We start from the raw sequence: 14,390 nt of genomic DNA, 5'->3' as shown, positions 1-14,390 counted from the left end.
TTGAGTGAACTCTGGGAGATGGTGATGGACAGGGAGCCCTGGCGTGCTGCGATTCATGGGGTCGCAAAGAGTCAGACACGACTGAGTGACTGAACTGAACTGAACTGAACGCCATTCTCAAAAATAAACTCAAAATGGATTAAAGACCTAAATGTAAGGCCAGATACTATAAAACTCTTACAGAAAACATAGGTAGAACACTCTTTGATATAAATCACTGCAAGATACTTTTTGATCCACCTCCTAGAATGACGAAAATAAAAACAGAAATAAATGGGAAATAATTAAACTGTTTATAAAAGCTTTGCACAGCAAAGGAAAACTATAAACAAGATGAAAAGACAACCCTCAGAATGGAAGAAAATATTTGCAAATGAAACAACTGACAAAGGATTAATCTCCAAAATATACACGCAGCTCATACAACTCAATATCAAAATAACAAAGAACCCAATCAAAAAATGGATGAAAGATCTAAATAGACATTTCTCCAAAGAAGATATACAAATGGCCAACAAACACATAAATAGATGCTCAACATCACTAATTATTAGAGAAATACAAATCAAAACCACAGCGAGTTAAACACCTCAAACTAGTCAAAATGGCCATCATCAAAAAATCTACAAACAACAAATGCTGAAGAGTGTGTGGAGAAAAGGGAACCCTCATGCAGTGTTGGTGGGAACATAAATTGATACGGCCACTAAAGAGAACATGTAGAGGTTCCTTTAAAAAATTAAAAATAGAACAACTATATGACCCAATAATCCCACTACTAGGCATATACCCTGAGAAAACTATTAATTCAAAAAGATACATGTACCCCACTGCTCATTGCAGCACTATTTACAAAAGCCAGGGCATGGAAGCAACCTAGATGTCCATCAACAGAAGATGGGATACATATATACAATGGAATACTGCTGCTATTGTTTTGGTCGCTAAGTCATGTCTGACTCTTTTGTGAGCCCATGGACAGATTGAACCAGCGTCGCCTGTGGCTCCTGCATTGGCAGGCAGATTCTTTACCACACAGAGCCACCAAGTAAGCTCCCAGTGGAATATTACTCAGGCATTAAAAGGAACAAAATTGGGTCATTTGTAGTTACATGAATGAACCTAGAGTCTGTCATACTGAGTGAAATCAGTCAGAAAAACAAATATTGTATATTAATCTAGCAAATGATACTGATGAACATATCTGCAGGGCAGGAATAGAGACAGAGACATAGAGAACGGACTTGTGGACACAGCAGGGGAAGGTGGGACTAACTGAGAGACATATACACACTACATACACACCTGTGTAAAATAGCTAGTGGGAAGCTGCTGTGTAGCACAGGGAACTCAGGTCAGTGCTCTGCAATGACCTAGAGGGGTGGGATTGGGGTGGGGTGGGAGGGAGGTTTAAGATGGAGGAAATATATGTATACGTAGGATGGAGGAGCCTGGTGGGCTGCAGTCCAAGGGGTTGCTAAGAGTCGGATACGACTTCGTGACTTCACTTTCACTTTTCACTTTCATGCATTGGAGAAGGAAATGGCAACCCACTCCAGTGTTCTTGCCTGGAGAATCCCAGGGATGGGGGAACCTGGTGGGCTGCTGTCTATGGGGTTGCACAGAGTCGGACACGACTGAAGCGACTTTAGCAGCAGCAGCAGCTGATTCACTTTGCTGTACAGCAGAAACTAACACAACATTGTAAAGCAAGTATATACTACAATTTTTAAATTTTTTATTTAAAAAAAAAAACTCATTACTAAGACCAATGTCCAGGGCTGTCTATGTTTTCTGCAAGGATTTTCAAGGTTTCAGGTCTTATGTTCAAGTCTTTAATCAATTTTGAGTTGACTTTTGTGTATGGTATAAGACAGGAGTTCAGTTTCATTCTCCTACATGGGTGAACATGAAGGGGTTAGGGAAGTAGGCAGAGTGGAGCTTTAAACATTGGGGGCATAGATGTGCAGCCTAAACCCTTCACTGCTTAGGGGGAAGCTTAGAGCTGGGAGTTTCTTTCCATTACATGGTGCTCTGCCAGGGCTGGGGTTTATAATGAGAGATGTCTTGACCTTTCCTACCCAGTTCAGTGTAGCTATTTTCTCAGTCATAGGAGTCATTCAGCTAGTTTCTTGATTTTTCTTAGAGGGAATTATTCCATGTGTAGCTGTACACTTGGTGCATACATAGGAAAAGGGAAATTCAAGCCTCCTTTGTTGTCATCTTGGTCTGGAGTCACTAGAAGTATTTACTATGAATGAACTGGACAAAAACATTCTCTTTCAGATTCTAGATACTAATGATACTCAGTAAGTGACTTGAGGCAAAAAGTCAGTTGCATTTCTGAGGGCAGAAATGAGCAGGAAAGAGTATTCTATTAATCCTTTAGTGAGGTTCAGTGACGTACTCATCATTAAACAAAAATTAGCAATTTTCACCTTATTCATTTACTTTAGATTATGCCTACAATGATATCTACTGAAGTGCCACAAGAACAGAGGAATCATAACTATGCCAGACCAATGATCTATCTAGATTATGATTCATCTTTATCAGTGCAGCACAAAGATTACTTTTTCAGAAGATATTGGTTGCCTTCTCTGGTGAAAACCTCCAAACCCAGGAGGGTAATATCTGTTCACCTGGCATAGTTACCTGTTAAGGAGGTAGTACCCAAGCCTCTACCTGTATAGTGAACATATGTAAGATCACATACTTAATAATGACTTCCAAATCTATCTCCAGTTCTTATTTCTCTCCTAAACTCCAGACATAAGTCGCTTCACATGATGTTTCCACAGGTAAAAATGTGGAATCAACATGCTGCTGCTGCTGCTGCTGCTAAGTCGCTTCAGTCGTGTCCAACTCTGTGTGACCCCATAGATGGCAGCCCACCAGGCTCCCCCATCCCTGGGATTCTCCAGGCAAGAACACTGCAGTGGGTTGCCATTTCCTTCTCCAATGCATGAAAGTGAAAAGTGAAAGTGAAGTCGCTCAGTCGTATCCGACTCTTAGCGACCCCATGGTCTGCAGCCTACCAGGCTCCTCCATCCATGGGATTTTCCAGGCAAGAGTACTGGAGTGGGGTGCCGTTGCCTTCTCCGCTAAATCAACATATTTACCTGAATTAAGCCATAATCTCTCCCCTTTACTCCCATTCCCAGAATCAATCCCCTTCTTGTCAGTTAATAAATGGCAGCCCTTAGATCTACTTGCCCGAGCCAGAAAGGGTACAGACATTTGAGACTCCTTTCTCTTCCTTACCCTTTTCTTCCGTTCAATAAACAATCTATTGATTCTCCTTAGTCTAATGTATCTTCATCCTCACAACTACTTAGTATCAGCTCTCATCATCTACTACTTGAGAGTATTACAGCAATGTGTTTATTGGTCTCCCCAACATCCAAATGGCTACCCAACATGATCTTTTGAAAAAACATCTCAGCATGTGTTCAGAATTTTGTAAGTCCAAATCTAAATTCCTTAGCACTTCATGCTGCTGCTGCTGTTAAGTCACTTCAGTCGTGTCCGACTCTGTGCGACCCCAGAGACGGCAGCCCACCAGGCTCCCCCGTCCCTGGGATTCTCCAGGCAAGAACACTGGAGTGGGTTGCCATTGCCTTCTTCAATGCATGAAAGTGAAAAGTGAAAGTGAAGTCGCTCAGTCGTGTCCGACTCTTCACGACCCCCTGGACTGCAGCCTACCAGGCTCCTCTGTCCATGGGATTTTCCAGGCAAGAGTACTGGAGTGGGGTGCCACTGCCTTCTCCATAGCACTTTATAGAAGGCCTTATAAGATCTTTTAGTCTCATTTTCCAGAACTCTTTATTCACCCACATATCAGTACAAGTACACACACCTTTTGCTTTTGCAGAACCAAAGATCTTTTGCAGTTCCTCAGATCTTTCCTTTCTGGGTCCTGTAACTAATTCTTTTAGCTTATGATATACTCCCTTTAGTTTTCAACTGACTTCTTTTGGTATTTTTTCTTTGTCTTTGATTTTCTATCACTTGAAAATGATATGTTTAAGTATAGTTCTCTTGGCATTTATCCTGCTTGATGTTCTCTGAGCTTCCCAGATCTGTGATTTGGTGCCTGACATTAATTTGGGGAAATTCTCAGTCATAATTGTTTCAAATATTTCTTCTTCTCCTTTTGGTATTCATATTACGTGTATGTTACACCTTTTGAAGTTGTCCCATAATCCTTGAATGTTCTATTTTAATTTTTTTCCCCAGTCTTTGTTCTCTTTGCTTTTCAGTTTTGATGATTTCTGCTGATATATCTTCAAGCTGGAAGTGCTTTTCTCAGATGTGCTTAGTCTACTAATAAGCTATTCAAAGGCATTCATCACTTATGTCACAGTGTTTTTGATCTGCAGTATTTCCTTTTGGTTCTTTCTTAAGATTCCTGTGTCTCTGTACTTCCATTGCTCATCTGCTCTTGCACGCTGCCTACTTTATCCATTAGCGCCCTTAGTGTAGTAATCATTGTTGTTTAGTCACTAAGTCATGTCCAACTCGTTTGTGGCCCCATGGACTGTGGCCCTCCAGCCTCCTCTCTCCATGGAATTTTCCGGGCAAGAATACTGGAGTAGGTTGACATTTCCTTCTCCAGGGATCTTCCCAATCCAGGGTTGGAACCCGTGTCTCCTACACTGGCAGGTGGATTCTTTACCACTGAGCCACTAGGGAAGATCCATATTAATCATAGCTGTTCAAAATTCCCACTCTGATAATCTGAAAATCTCTGCCATGTCTGGTTTTGATGCTTGCTCTGTCCCCTCAAATTGTGGTTTTTGCCTTTTAGTGTGTTTTGTAATTTCTTCTTGATAACTAGACATGACATACCCATAAAAGGAACAGCTGTAAATAGACCTTAGCAATGTAGTGGTGAGATGTTGGGGAGGGGAGGCATTCTATTGTCCTGTGGTTAGGTCTCAGCCTTTTAGTTAGCCTGTGCCTCTGAACTCTGAACTTCACAAGTGTTTCTCAGTCTTTCCTCCCTCCTTGAATGGGACGAGATGGCTAGAGTGGGCTGCAGTTGGGTATTTCTCTTTTTCTAGGTCAGGTGGACTCTGATAATACCCCAGGTGGTTAGGCTTTGGTTAATTAGTTTTTCCTAAAGGCAGGTCTTGTTTAAAAAAACAGAGTGCTTTGGTGTATTTCAAAATAGTTCCTTTTCCCCTCCACCTGCCAGAAGCATGACGGGGGTTTTGTCTGATATTTACTATGAGAACCTAGTGTAGTTCCAAGAGGTAAAACTTCCAAAAGTGTGGGGTTTCCCCTGAGAAATGGGTCCCCTCAGAGTTTTTAACACAGCTTTGTCCTCCCCGAGGCTTCAGCAACTGCAGTTTCTGGTTTTCCTGCCCCTGCATGGGTTTCTGTGGCTCCAGTAAACCATGACTCCCTGTGTTTGCCTGTTGCTCCAATCTTGGGGTCTGCAGTTTGCCTTGTGTTTCTTACAGATTCAAGAAGAGTTATTGATTTTTCAGACTGTTCAGCTTTTTTTCACTTTCGTCTTAAGATGGAGTGATGACCTCTGAGTTCCTTACACACAGAACCAGAAAACTATTCTAATAATATCCCACGAATTGGTAAACAAGTTCATTTTTACACTACCTGAACGCATTGTGATTTTATCAATTCAACTTTATCTGTCTCAGTCTTCATTTCTGTCTGAAGAAGCTCTTAAGTTTTGGGCCACTCAGGACCACTGTCAACCTTCACCTACAACCTATCTATATTCAAATCACAATAAATACTTCACTTCTGATCAGGGAAATCACCCTCCCTTACTTCTTCTGCTGCCCCTCCACTTCTCAGTACCCCATCAATACAAGATATTGTCATTTGTAAAACTGATGATTTGTCCATGCTAGAGCCAATAGTGAGTATGCATCTAATAACAGAAAAGAAGAGAGATCTAGACCACCACAAATACCTATCCCCCTTCTTATATGTTCTCTTCAGTATCCATGTGATTACCCTCAAGACCTTACTTTTCTCCAATCCCAGAAATTCCTGAGTGAAAGAGAGCATAAGAGAGGAGACTCGAGCAGGGATCCAGTGCTCACTCACCTCTGAAAGAGCTCTCTGCAGCACATATAGGTCTCATAGGTTCGGTTGGTGAAACTCGTGTTTAGGAAGGAGACACAGTCAGTTTCTGCTCCCCTGGGGACATAGAGGATTCCTGGATAAAGGAGACAGAGATGCTAAGGGGAAGATTTTACACATGTTCCTTAAGGCTTTTAATTCTCTGGGTATAAATTGAGAATACTGTAGATTTGAAGCCTTTTCCATGCATATGTGAGACGGATGGTTAAATCAGTTATTCTGAGACTAAGCTAGGACACTTACCTGCCACACAGGCACTGATAAGGGATACACAGGCCCCTGTGAAGAGGGCACTGACCACAACCTTGGACAAGTCACTCTTCCGGTGGGGTACCATTGATGCTGCAGACAACAAAACAAAACAATTCAATCTCTTCCCTGCCAGGCAACTGGGTATACCCATGAAACCTGATTAGAAGAATGCTGAGTATCAAAACACAGCAGATGAATTGCATTCTTACTGCCAACCACCAGATGCTTGCCAGTGGTGTGCTTAGAAGTATATGTATTCATAGGTCACTAACTTAGACACTCCCCAGGTCAAGGATGGTGTGTCTGACTCTAACTTCCGTGGTTCTGTGAACATTCCTAAGATGTATCTGAACCAAGAAAAGCTCTGCATTGCTCCAGACAGTACAAATGCCTTGGGTGTTCACTAGTTGAAATTGGCATGCTTGCTGCTGCTACTGCTAAATTGCTTCAGTCGTGCCCTACTCTGTGCGACCCCATAGACGGCAGCCCACCAGGCTCCTCCGTCCATGGGATTTTCCAGGCAAGAGTACTGGAGTGGGTTGCCATTGGCATGCTTAGGGTGGACAGAATTAGACAATTTTGAGCCAGAGAGATGAGACTAGCAACATTCATCTAAGCCTTAGTTATGTGGTGCGTATTCCACCACTAGATGTTAATCTCACAGTCAGGTGGTAATCGGGCATCAGAATTAGAAGACAGACAACTGTGTGACAGAAGGGGAAAAGAAACTGAAAGGAAACTGTTTCACCTTTAAATTGTTTGATCAGCTACCAAGTAAATCAACTTAATGATTCTAGCCCAGAACATGAGTGAAATAAAAAATGAACACACTAAGCTGTATTTTTCTTATTTGTTGTTCTTTAGTCGCTCAGTCATGTCCGACTTTTTGCAACCCCATGGACTGCAGCACGCCAGGCTTCCCTGTCCTTCACCAACTCCCAGAGCTTGCTCATACTGATCCAACCATCCTGTCCTCTGTCATCCCCTTCTCCTCCTGCCCTCAACCTTTCTTAGCATCAGGGTCTTTTTCAATGAGTCGGCTCCTCACATCAGGGGGCCAAAGTATTGGAGCTTCAGCTTCAACATTAGTCCTTTCAAATGAATGTTCAGGACTGATTTCCTTTAGGATTGACTGGCTGGATCTCCTTGCAGTCCAAGGGACTCTCAAGAGTCTTCTCCAGCACCACAGTTCAAAAGCATCAATTCTTCGGCGCTCAGCTTTCTTTATGGTCCAACTCTTACATCCATACTTGACTACTGGAAAAACCATAGCTTTGACTAGACGAACCTTTGTCAGCAAAGGAAAGTGTCTGCTTTTTAATATACTGTCTAGGTTTGTCATAGCTTTTCTTCCAAGGAACAAGCGTCTTTTAATCTCATGGCTACAGTCACCATCTGCAGTGATTTTGGAGCCCAACGATCTTCCAAACTCTTGGAATCCACTAGTTCTCTTTGCCCAGCCTTCAAAGACAGCTCCACTTTCTTCATATTATTTCCTCCAACCATCGCCATTTAGCAATATTCTTAGCAATCTAAATGTAATCTGTATATGCTTAAAATACTCATTCCTCCTACAGCTGGTGACTTGTAGCTTTAATTCCAACACTTCACAGCACTTGCTCTATCTATCTACCTTATATGTCTCTGTTTTTATTTGTTCTGATTCCTTGCACAAGGCCTATTTCTATGAAGTCAACTGGTGAGCAGCATAATTTCAGAAAGTACCTTCACTACTGAACAAAAAACAAAATACTTTTACTTATTTATGTACTATGTCCATTTAGTGGTAAAATAAAAATAATACCATTATAGTGTTCCTCATAGGAAAAAGAAAAATAAAATTGGTTTCTTGGGCCTCCAACAGGGAGGAAAAAAAAAAAATAACAGAAGTTGAGATTCTAAACCCAGCCTTGGCTCCACACATAGCCAGGTAGCATGATTACTTGAACTCCAAATTAACTGCCAGTGGAGAGGACCATTTCACATCAGCTTCTCTATCTGGGCTCAACTTGTACTGAAGCACCAGGGCTGCCTACTATAGATGCTGGGACCTGGCTGGCATATTGGGTAGCTGGGAAAAAGAATTAACTCACTCAAGCCTCCCAGTGTGATTCCTATGGAACTAAGATTGGCAAATCCACAGAGTGAAAACGTTGTAATGATTTCAGCTCTCACCTAGGGAAAACAAAAATAAATAAACTCAGTCCCATGTGTGCAGTTGTATAATCATTATAGAAGTTCCAGAGTACTTAGAACCCCTAATCTTGTCCATACCACTCTAAGGAATGTGGAAAGGATGCTCAGAAAATAACCAATCCCTGAGTTATTCCAGGGATAATGACATGAAAACCACCCTGGTGTTTTTGTGTTCTTGTCTAAGCCTTCAGAGCCTATGAAATCTATGAGAGAAGCTGGGTCAGTGTGGAGCGGGGTGGGGGAGGGGGGGGAAATGACCTCAGGGCAGCTCAGGCACAGAAGCTAAGCACACTGTTACTCTCTTGCTTTGGGTCAGACTCTTGCTTTGATCCTGACTCTTCCTAGGGTCAGGCCTGGGACCCTGGAGAGGGATCTGTGTGTGTGAGACAAACTTTTGTGTAATACTTTGTATCTGTCCACAGACTGTTTATGCTTTTCCAGACTGGCACTTACAGAAATCCACTGCTTCTTGCCTTCGATCCACTCCTCCACTCCAGAGAGACGCTTGTTTTTGTACTGAGACAGTTGCTGATAGGCCACAAACTCGTTCGTGAAGAATTTCATGCCCACCATCTCAGCCACCATTGGACAGTCTGCCCACTCGACACCCATCATGAAAACCATGGGCCTTAAGACATAGGAGCAGATGACCTGGGTGAGAGAAAGAGATATCTCACATCAGGAGCCCAGGACTTCTCTGGAACCTTGATTCAGTCCCCTAACCCCTTCTCCCTGCCATGCTCCCTTAGCTCACTCCGGGTCAGAAGACATGTGCAGTTCAAGGACTTCATAAACACACCCTAGAAGGACCGCCCAGGTAAATGGAATCCATTACCTGAAAAGTGAGTCCCTGTATGTCTACCATTTCCCCTAGCCAGGAGAGGGCAGCATTGATGAAGGCCAACACAGCCAAAAAGGCAATCAGGTTGGCTGCTACGTTACTAGCAAGGCCTACAGCATCTGTGGCTCCATTGCTGGCAGCTTCCAGGACATTCTTCTCCTTCCTGTGGTTATTGGGCAGAAGGGAAGAACACGGTGTCTAAAGTAATCTCAGCCCCTCAGAAAAGAGATGTCTCAGTGCCCCAGGAGTGCAGGAGTGCAAAAGGAGAGTGCAAGAACAGCTTAAGAGGTGATGGGGGTTCCTAGTGACCCTTTCTGTGGAAATTACTAATTTTCACAGTATCAAATTCAATCACCATGAAATTCTACTGACACAAAGAACAGAGGATAATGGCATGCAGAAGGCAGAGGAAATGGCAGGGTTAAACAAAAGAAACAAATCAACATGAATAGCTAGAGGCAGAGGTAGACACAAGGAGATATGGAATCATATTATTCCCTCTCCGGGAGACTTGAAGCCTTGAACCACAGCACCACTCTTGATTCTGCACATGACCTCACCATCTCCCAAATTATATGCTTCGTTGGACTCACCCACGGGGCAATTTTACCCCCTCCTTATTCTTGAACTTCGACTCCTCTACTTCCGGATATACCAGCTTTGACAAAGCAAGAGCAGAAGGGGCAGCCATCACAGAGGCAGAAATCAAGGATGATGCGTCAATCTGTAAGGCCAGACTTAGGAGTCAGCATCTACAGAACCCAGACTTGGGCTCACCCTGGAGTGATCAAACAGACTATGCTTACCCCAAAGGATATGAAGGCTCCCAACACAGTGCCTGAAATGGTGGCAAACCCTCCAGTCATCACTGCGTGGATTTCAGAGAGCGTCATGTCTGCAAGGTATGGACGGATGAGCAGAGGTGCCTCCGTCTAAAAATAAGACGGAGAAAGTCAGATTCAAGAGGGGTACAGTTTCCCACCCCAGAGTGCCCATCCCAGCCCTGGGTGCGTAGCCCTCCAGTGTGGGTGCCCTTCAAACTCTGAGCTCTGCTCATAGGCTCTCCTAGTGTCTAGCTCACTCCCTCTAATACCTAATTATATCCTGGCTGGCATTGTTCTATGTGTTTTCATATGTGTTTGTCTCATCTATTTAAAAATTAGAATTCTATAGATGACAAATGGTATATTTCTTTTGTAGGTTCTCAGTCTAAAACTGTATACTTAATGGATGAATTTAAGGAGTACAGTGTACTTACTAATAACTATTAACTGCTTAAAAAGTATTCATTAAATGAACTGCTACATGAATGAAGCCCAATGTTGATGAAACAATCAAAAGAAACGTTTGTGAAGATGGTATGAAATTATGAAGGCCCAACTATGCAAACTATATCTAGTATTGTAAAATAGGTAATATTTACTATTTAAAGAATGATAACTATGTGCTTAGTGGTATAGGAGATGACAGGGACATTATATGAACAGGGCAAAGTTCCTACTCTTAAGACTTCATAGTCTAGCAGAGGAAATCAAATTGATTATGGAGAATTTCAACAAAATGTTGCATGCTATGCTAGAAATATATAGAAGTACTCTGAGACCATTTCAAATATAGTTAATCAGCCTAGGACCTTAGGAGAGAAAGACTTCAATACTAATTCCTTGTCAGTTTGACAAGCCATTTCCCTAGTGTTAAGTTGATCAGTCAGTAGCATATACTGAGCACCTACTCCATATAGACAAATGTATCAAAAAAGTATTATGGGGAAGAGCTTTGGTGTTGGCCCTGAGCAAGGCTCCTGAGAGACCCTGGAAAACAAAGGTCACTGGAAGAGACCAGAATATGGAGGAGACACCTTTCATAGTCCCTGAAGGGGGATGATTTAGACCAGGACATTTCCCTAAATCCCTGTGTAAGAAGTTAGATCTGTGGTTAAGTATGTCCCCATTACACACATCACGTAAGTATCATTAGAGATGAAGGGTGAAAGCAATGAGTTGCATTTCCTTTGAGCTTCTGAATTTTGTTTCATCAGAGAATGAGTGGCTCCACATACAGTCTTCATTTATCTGACTTTTCAAAAGGAAAGCATACATTTCTCAGCCTATTGTCTGCCATACTTTCTATTCCCCAGAGAAAAGATCAAAATCCTCAGGATGCTTACCATACCCACAAAGATGTTTCCTGCCACAGCCAGGGTCTCTGTGGCAGTGGTGCCCATGGTGATTTGCAAAAACCAAGCAATCTAAAGGGATGCAAACACCCAAAACATTAACATTAGCAGAAATCTCAGAGTGTATCCAGCAAAACCCCTCCTCCATTAACATTGGTAATGAAATTAAGGCCTAGAGAAGAGTAACAAGGCCGAGATCACAAAGCAAATTACAAACAGATCCTGGACCAGAACTCAGGGCTCTTTGCTTCCAGAAAAAATAAATTAAAACTCAGTATGAAGTGGTAGCTCAGCCCATTTTTTTCTCCTTGCTGTGCCCCTCACCCTGCCCAGGGCCTGGTCCTGACCATCTGATATCAGGCACGCTTGAAAGAGTGTGCTTTTCACATTAGTTCTAATGCTCAAGATATGAAATATAAGCCTTCTTTTTCAAAGTAAGTATCATCTTCATGCCTCTTGACAGATCACACGATAAAAGCCCACCTCCTGGATGAATAGCAGAATGACTCACCTTCTGAACAACCCACTGCACAAGGCCCAGGTAGTAAAGGATGGACATCACACATCCAAAGAAAAGAATGATGGGTAAGGCCTGTAATGAGAATGATGGGGCAGGCAGTGAGATCCTACAATGAACATGCCATAAGCAAACTGTGTTTCAGGCATGTAAGATAACTTCCCATCATCCCAAGTGCAGCTGATACAGTATAGATACTCAGTGGATATTTAAACACAAGCTAGTTTAGGAATAAATTTTAAGTGTACTGCAAATCTATTATGCCATCAATACTAAGCCACAAGAAGATGTTTTCTGAACCTTCCTCTCCCACCCCTATTTCATTCCAATTTCAGTATGGCACTGAACAAAGGGCAAGAGATTGACACTGCTTCCTATACGAATGGGATCAAATCCTCTTCTTAGGGTCATTGGTATACAAACTGTCTGATTTCTTGGACATACGTCTTCATCATCTGTTTTATCCCTCTTCCCACCCCCCACCCACCACCACTGACCCTCTTTCTTGCTCATGAAACAGACATGACCTGAAAGGCGAAGACATCTTTGACCAGAACATCCCCAAAAACAAAACTGGAGCCAGCCACTGTATAGCTGAGGAAAATCTGAAAGAAAAAGGAGAGAGAGATAACAAAAGTGAAGTCACGAAAGACACAAGGAAGATAAGATCAGCCTTATGTATGACTTGGACCTACTGCTGCCACTGAAGTTGGCCTCCCTTTGACAGCATGGGAAGCAGTCTATGTCCCTGTGAGTTACTCAGTGAAGGACAGAGGACTCAGCAGTTCAGTTCTCTTCATTCCTATGCTTAGCTGTACCCCCATGTACTCTCTCCTTTCCTACCAGATCTCATTAACAAGACACAGTGTGATCTCATGTTTTCCCCCAATCTCCTTTCTCTAGGGTTTGCAAAGAGCAGTTCCCTCACATTCGATTTCTCATACCTGAACCTGTTCTCCCAGCCACTGAAATGCATTAAATCCAGGATCAGTTCTGATGACCAAGATCCCAAAGACAAACTGAAGACCTAGGCCCCAAAGCACTGCCCTCCAGGACACCTGGGACCAAAAAGAACATTATTCCAATGTGAGTTCTAAATCAGACTTGTTAATTACCTGGCTGGCGTTTTAAACATGGGTATATGTACTCTGGAACCAATCTAGGGTGTTAACAGTAAATCTGGGGTAAGATGGGAGTAGAGAGAATGTGGTACAGGGTAGTGATATACAAAGAGCCACATACATATATATGTTTTTTAAACTTACACCTACAGGTTAGATCTGACACACAGTCAGACACACACACACATACATAAAAGCATCATAAACCAATGCTTTAATATTACTATGTGCAGTACTAGTTGATTCTCTACTGTATTCTATTTTCTTTCTTTCCTTCTTTATTTTTTGTTTTGTTTTGTTTTGTTTTGTCTTTAACACCAGCCTGCATCCACAAAATTGATATCAAGACTCAGTTTGTAAATAAGTGGTCCAGGGCCTCTTAGAACCTTAAACTTCACTTAAGAGCAAAATTATCTAAGGAGAAAATTCCAGAGATTGTTAAGAACTCAGTTCTGTGCCTTTGTAATCAATACTTGGCACATGTACTTTGTAATTAATAACAAATGGTCCTTGGCTCGGTATTACTATGCCCACCCCTGCATAACCCAAACTCACTGCGCTATGGTGTTTGGAGCAGGCAAAGAGGATGATGATGAACATGCAGATTCCCGCAAAGGAGATCAGCTGCTCTGGCCTTTGGGCTGTGTCCAGAGCCAGCCACAAGATAAGGCCAATCAAGGAGACTCCTGCCAACACCCTGGAGAGGGAATTTCAGGATAATGCCATCAACTCACTGAATGAATAAGAAATAATCAACTTAACCTCTAAAAACCAGAAACTCATCAAATGGATAAATTCATCAAAAGGATAAACACAATAGGTTAGACACAGAGACATGTCTTTAGAATCATTCATCTGGTGGTTTCCCAGTTACCACCTCTCCCCTCCCCTCAACTCTTTTACTCACAGATGGAAGGTCAAAGAGTCCAATCTGAGGACATAAATCTCATGACTTCCTCAATCTATCATATCAGTAACAAAAAGACTTATTCTTCAAGATTGCTCTAATGCAAAACCAAAATATTTTCAAAAGAAGAAGGAAAAGTCCCCTACGGATCTCCAACCAGTTTCCAACCACTTGAAGGGGCAGAATAAAGGCTAAGGCTAAGCCACAAATCAATGACTTATGGCCTTATGGTCCCTTGATGTACCAAACATGCACAGTCAGTA

The 14,390-nt window shown here is 42.3% G+C and overlaps 1 protein-coding gene across 1 annotated transcript in view; it reads right to left on the bottom strand.

Annotated features, from left to right (window-relative positions):
• Positions 1-14,390, bottom strand: part of SLC28A2 (solute carrier family 28 member 2) — a 37,144-nt gene that overhangs the window by 6,473 nt on the left and 16,281 nt on the right. The window contains exons 6-17 of the mRNA XM_070378518.1: positions 13,776-13,917; positions 13,044-13,157; positions 12,627-12,704; positions 12,094-12,174; positions 11,574-11,654; positions 10,213-10,338; positions 10,000-10,130; positions 9,401-9,569; positions 9,019-9,216; positions 8,463-8,544; positions 6,361-6,459; positions 6,082-6,193 (exon numbers count right to left, since the gene is read on the bottom strand). Coding sequence (XP_070234619.1) covers positions 6,082-6,193; positions 6,361-6,459; positions 8,463-8,544; positions 9,019-9,216; positions 9,401-9,569; positions 10,000-10,130; positions 10,213-10,338; positions 11,574-11,654; positions 12,094-12,174; positions 12,627-12,704; positions 13,044-13,157; positions 13,776-13,917 — 1,413 coding nt within the window. The remainder of the gene's footprint in view (positions 1-6,081; positions 6,194-6,360; positions 6,460-8,462; positions 8,545-9,018; positions 9,217-9,400; positions 9,570-9,999; positions 10,131-10,212; positions 10,339-11,573; positions 11,655-12,093; positions 12,175-12,626; positions 12,705-13,043; positions 13,158-13,775; positions 13,918-14,390) is intronic.

The sequence above is a fragment of the Bos mutus genome, chromosome 10, assembly GCF_027580195.1.
Source record: "Bos mutus isolate GX-2022 chromosome 10, NWIPB_WYAK_1.1, whole genome shotgun sequence".
Classification (NCBI taxonomy): domain Eukaryota; kingdom Metazoa; phylum Chordata; class Mammalia; order Artiodactyla; family Bovidae; genus Bos; species Bos mutus.
This window is presented reverse-complemented; position numbering and strand designations above follow the sequence as displayed.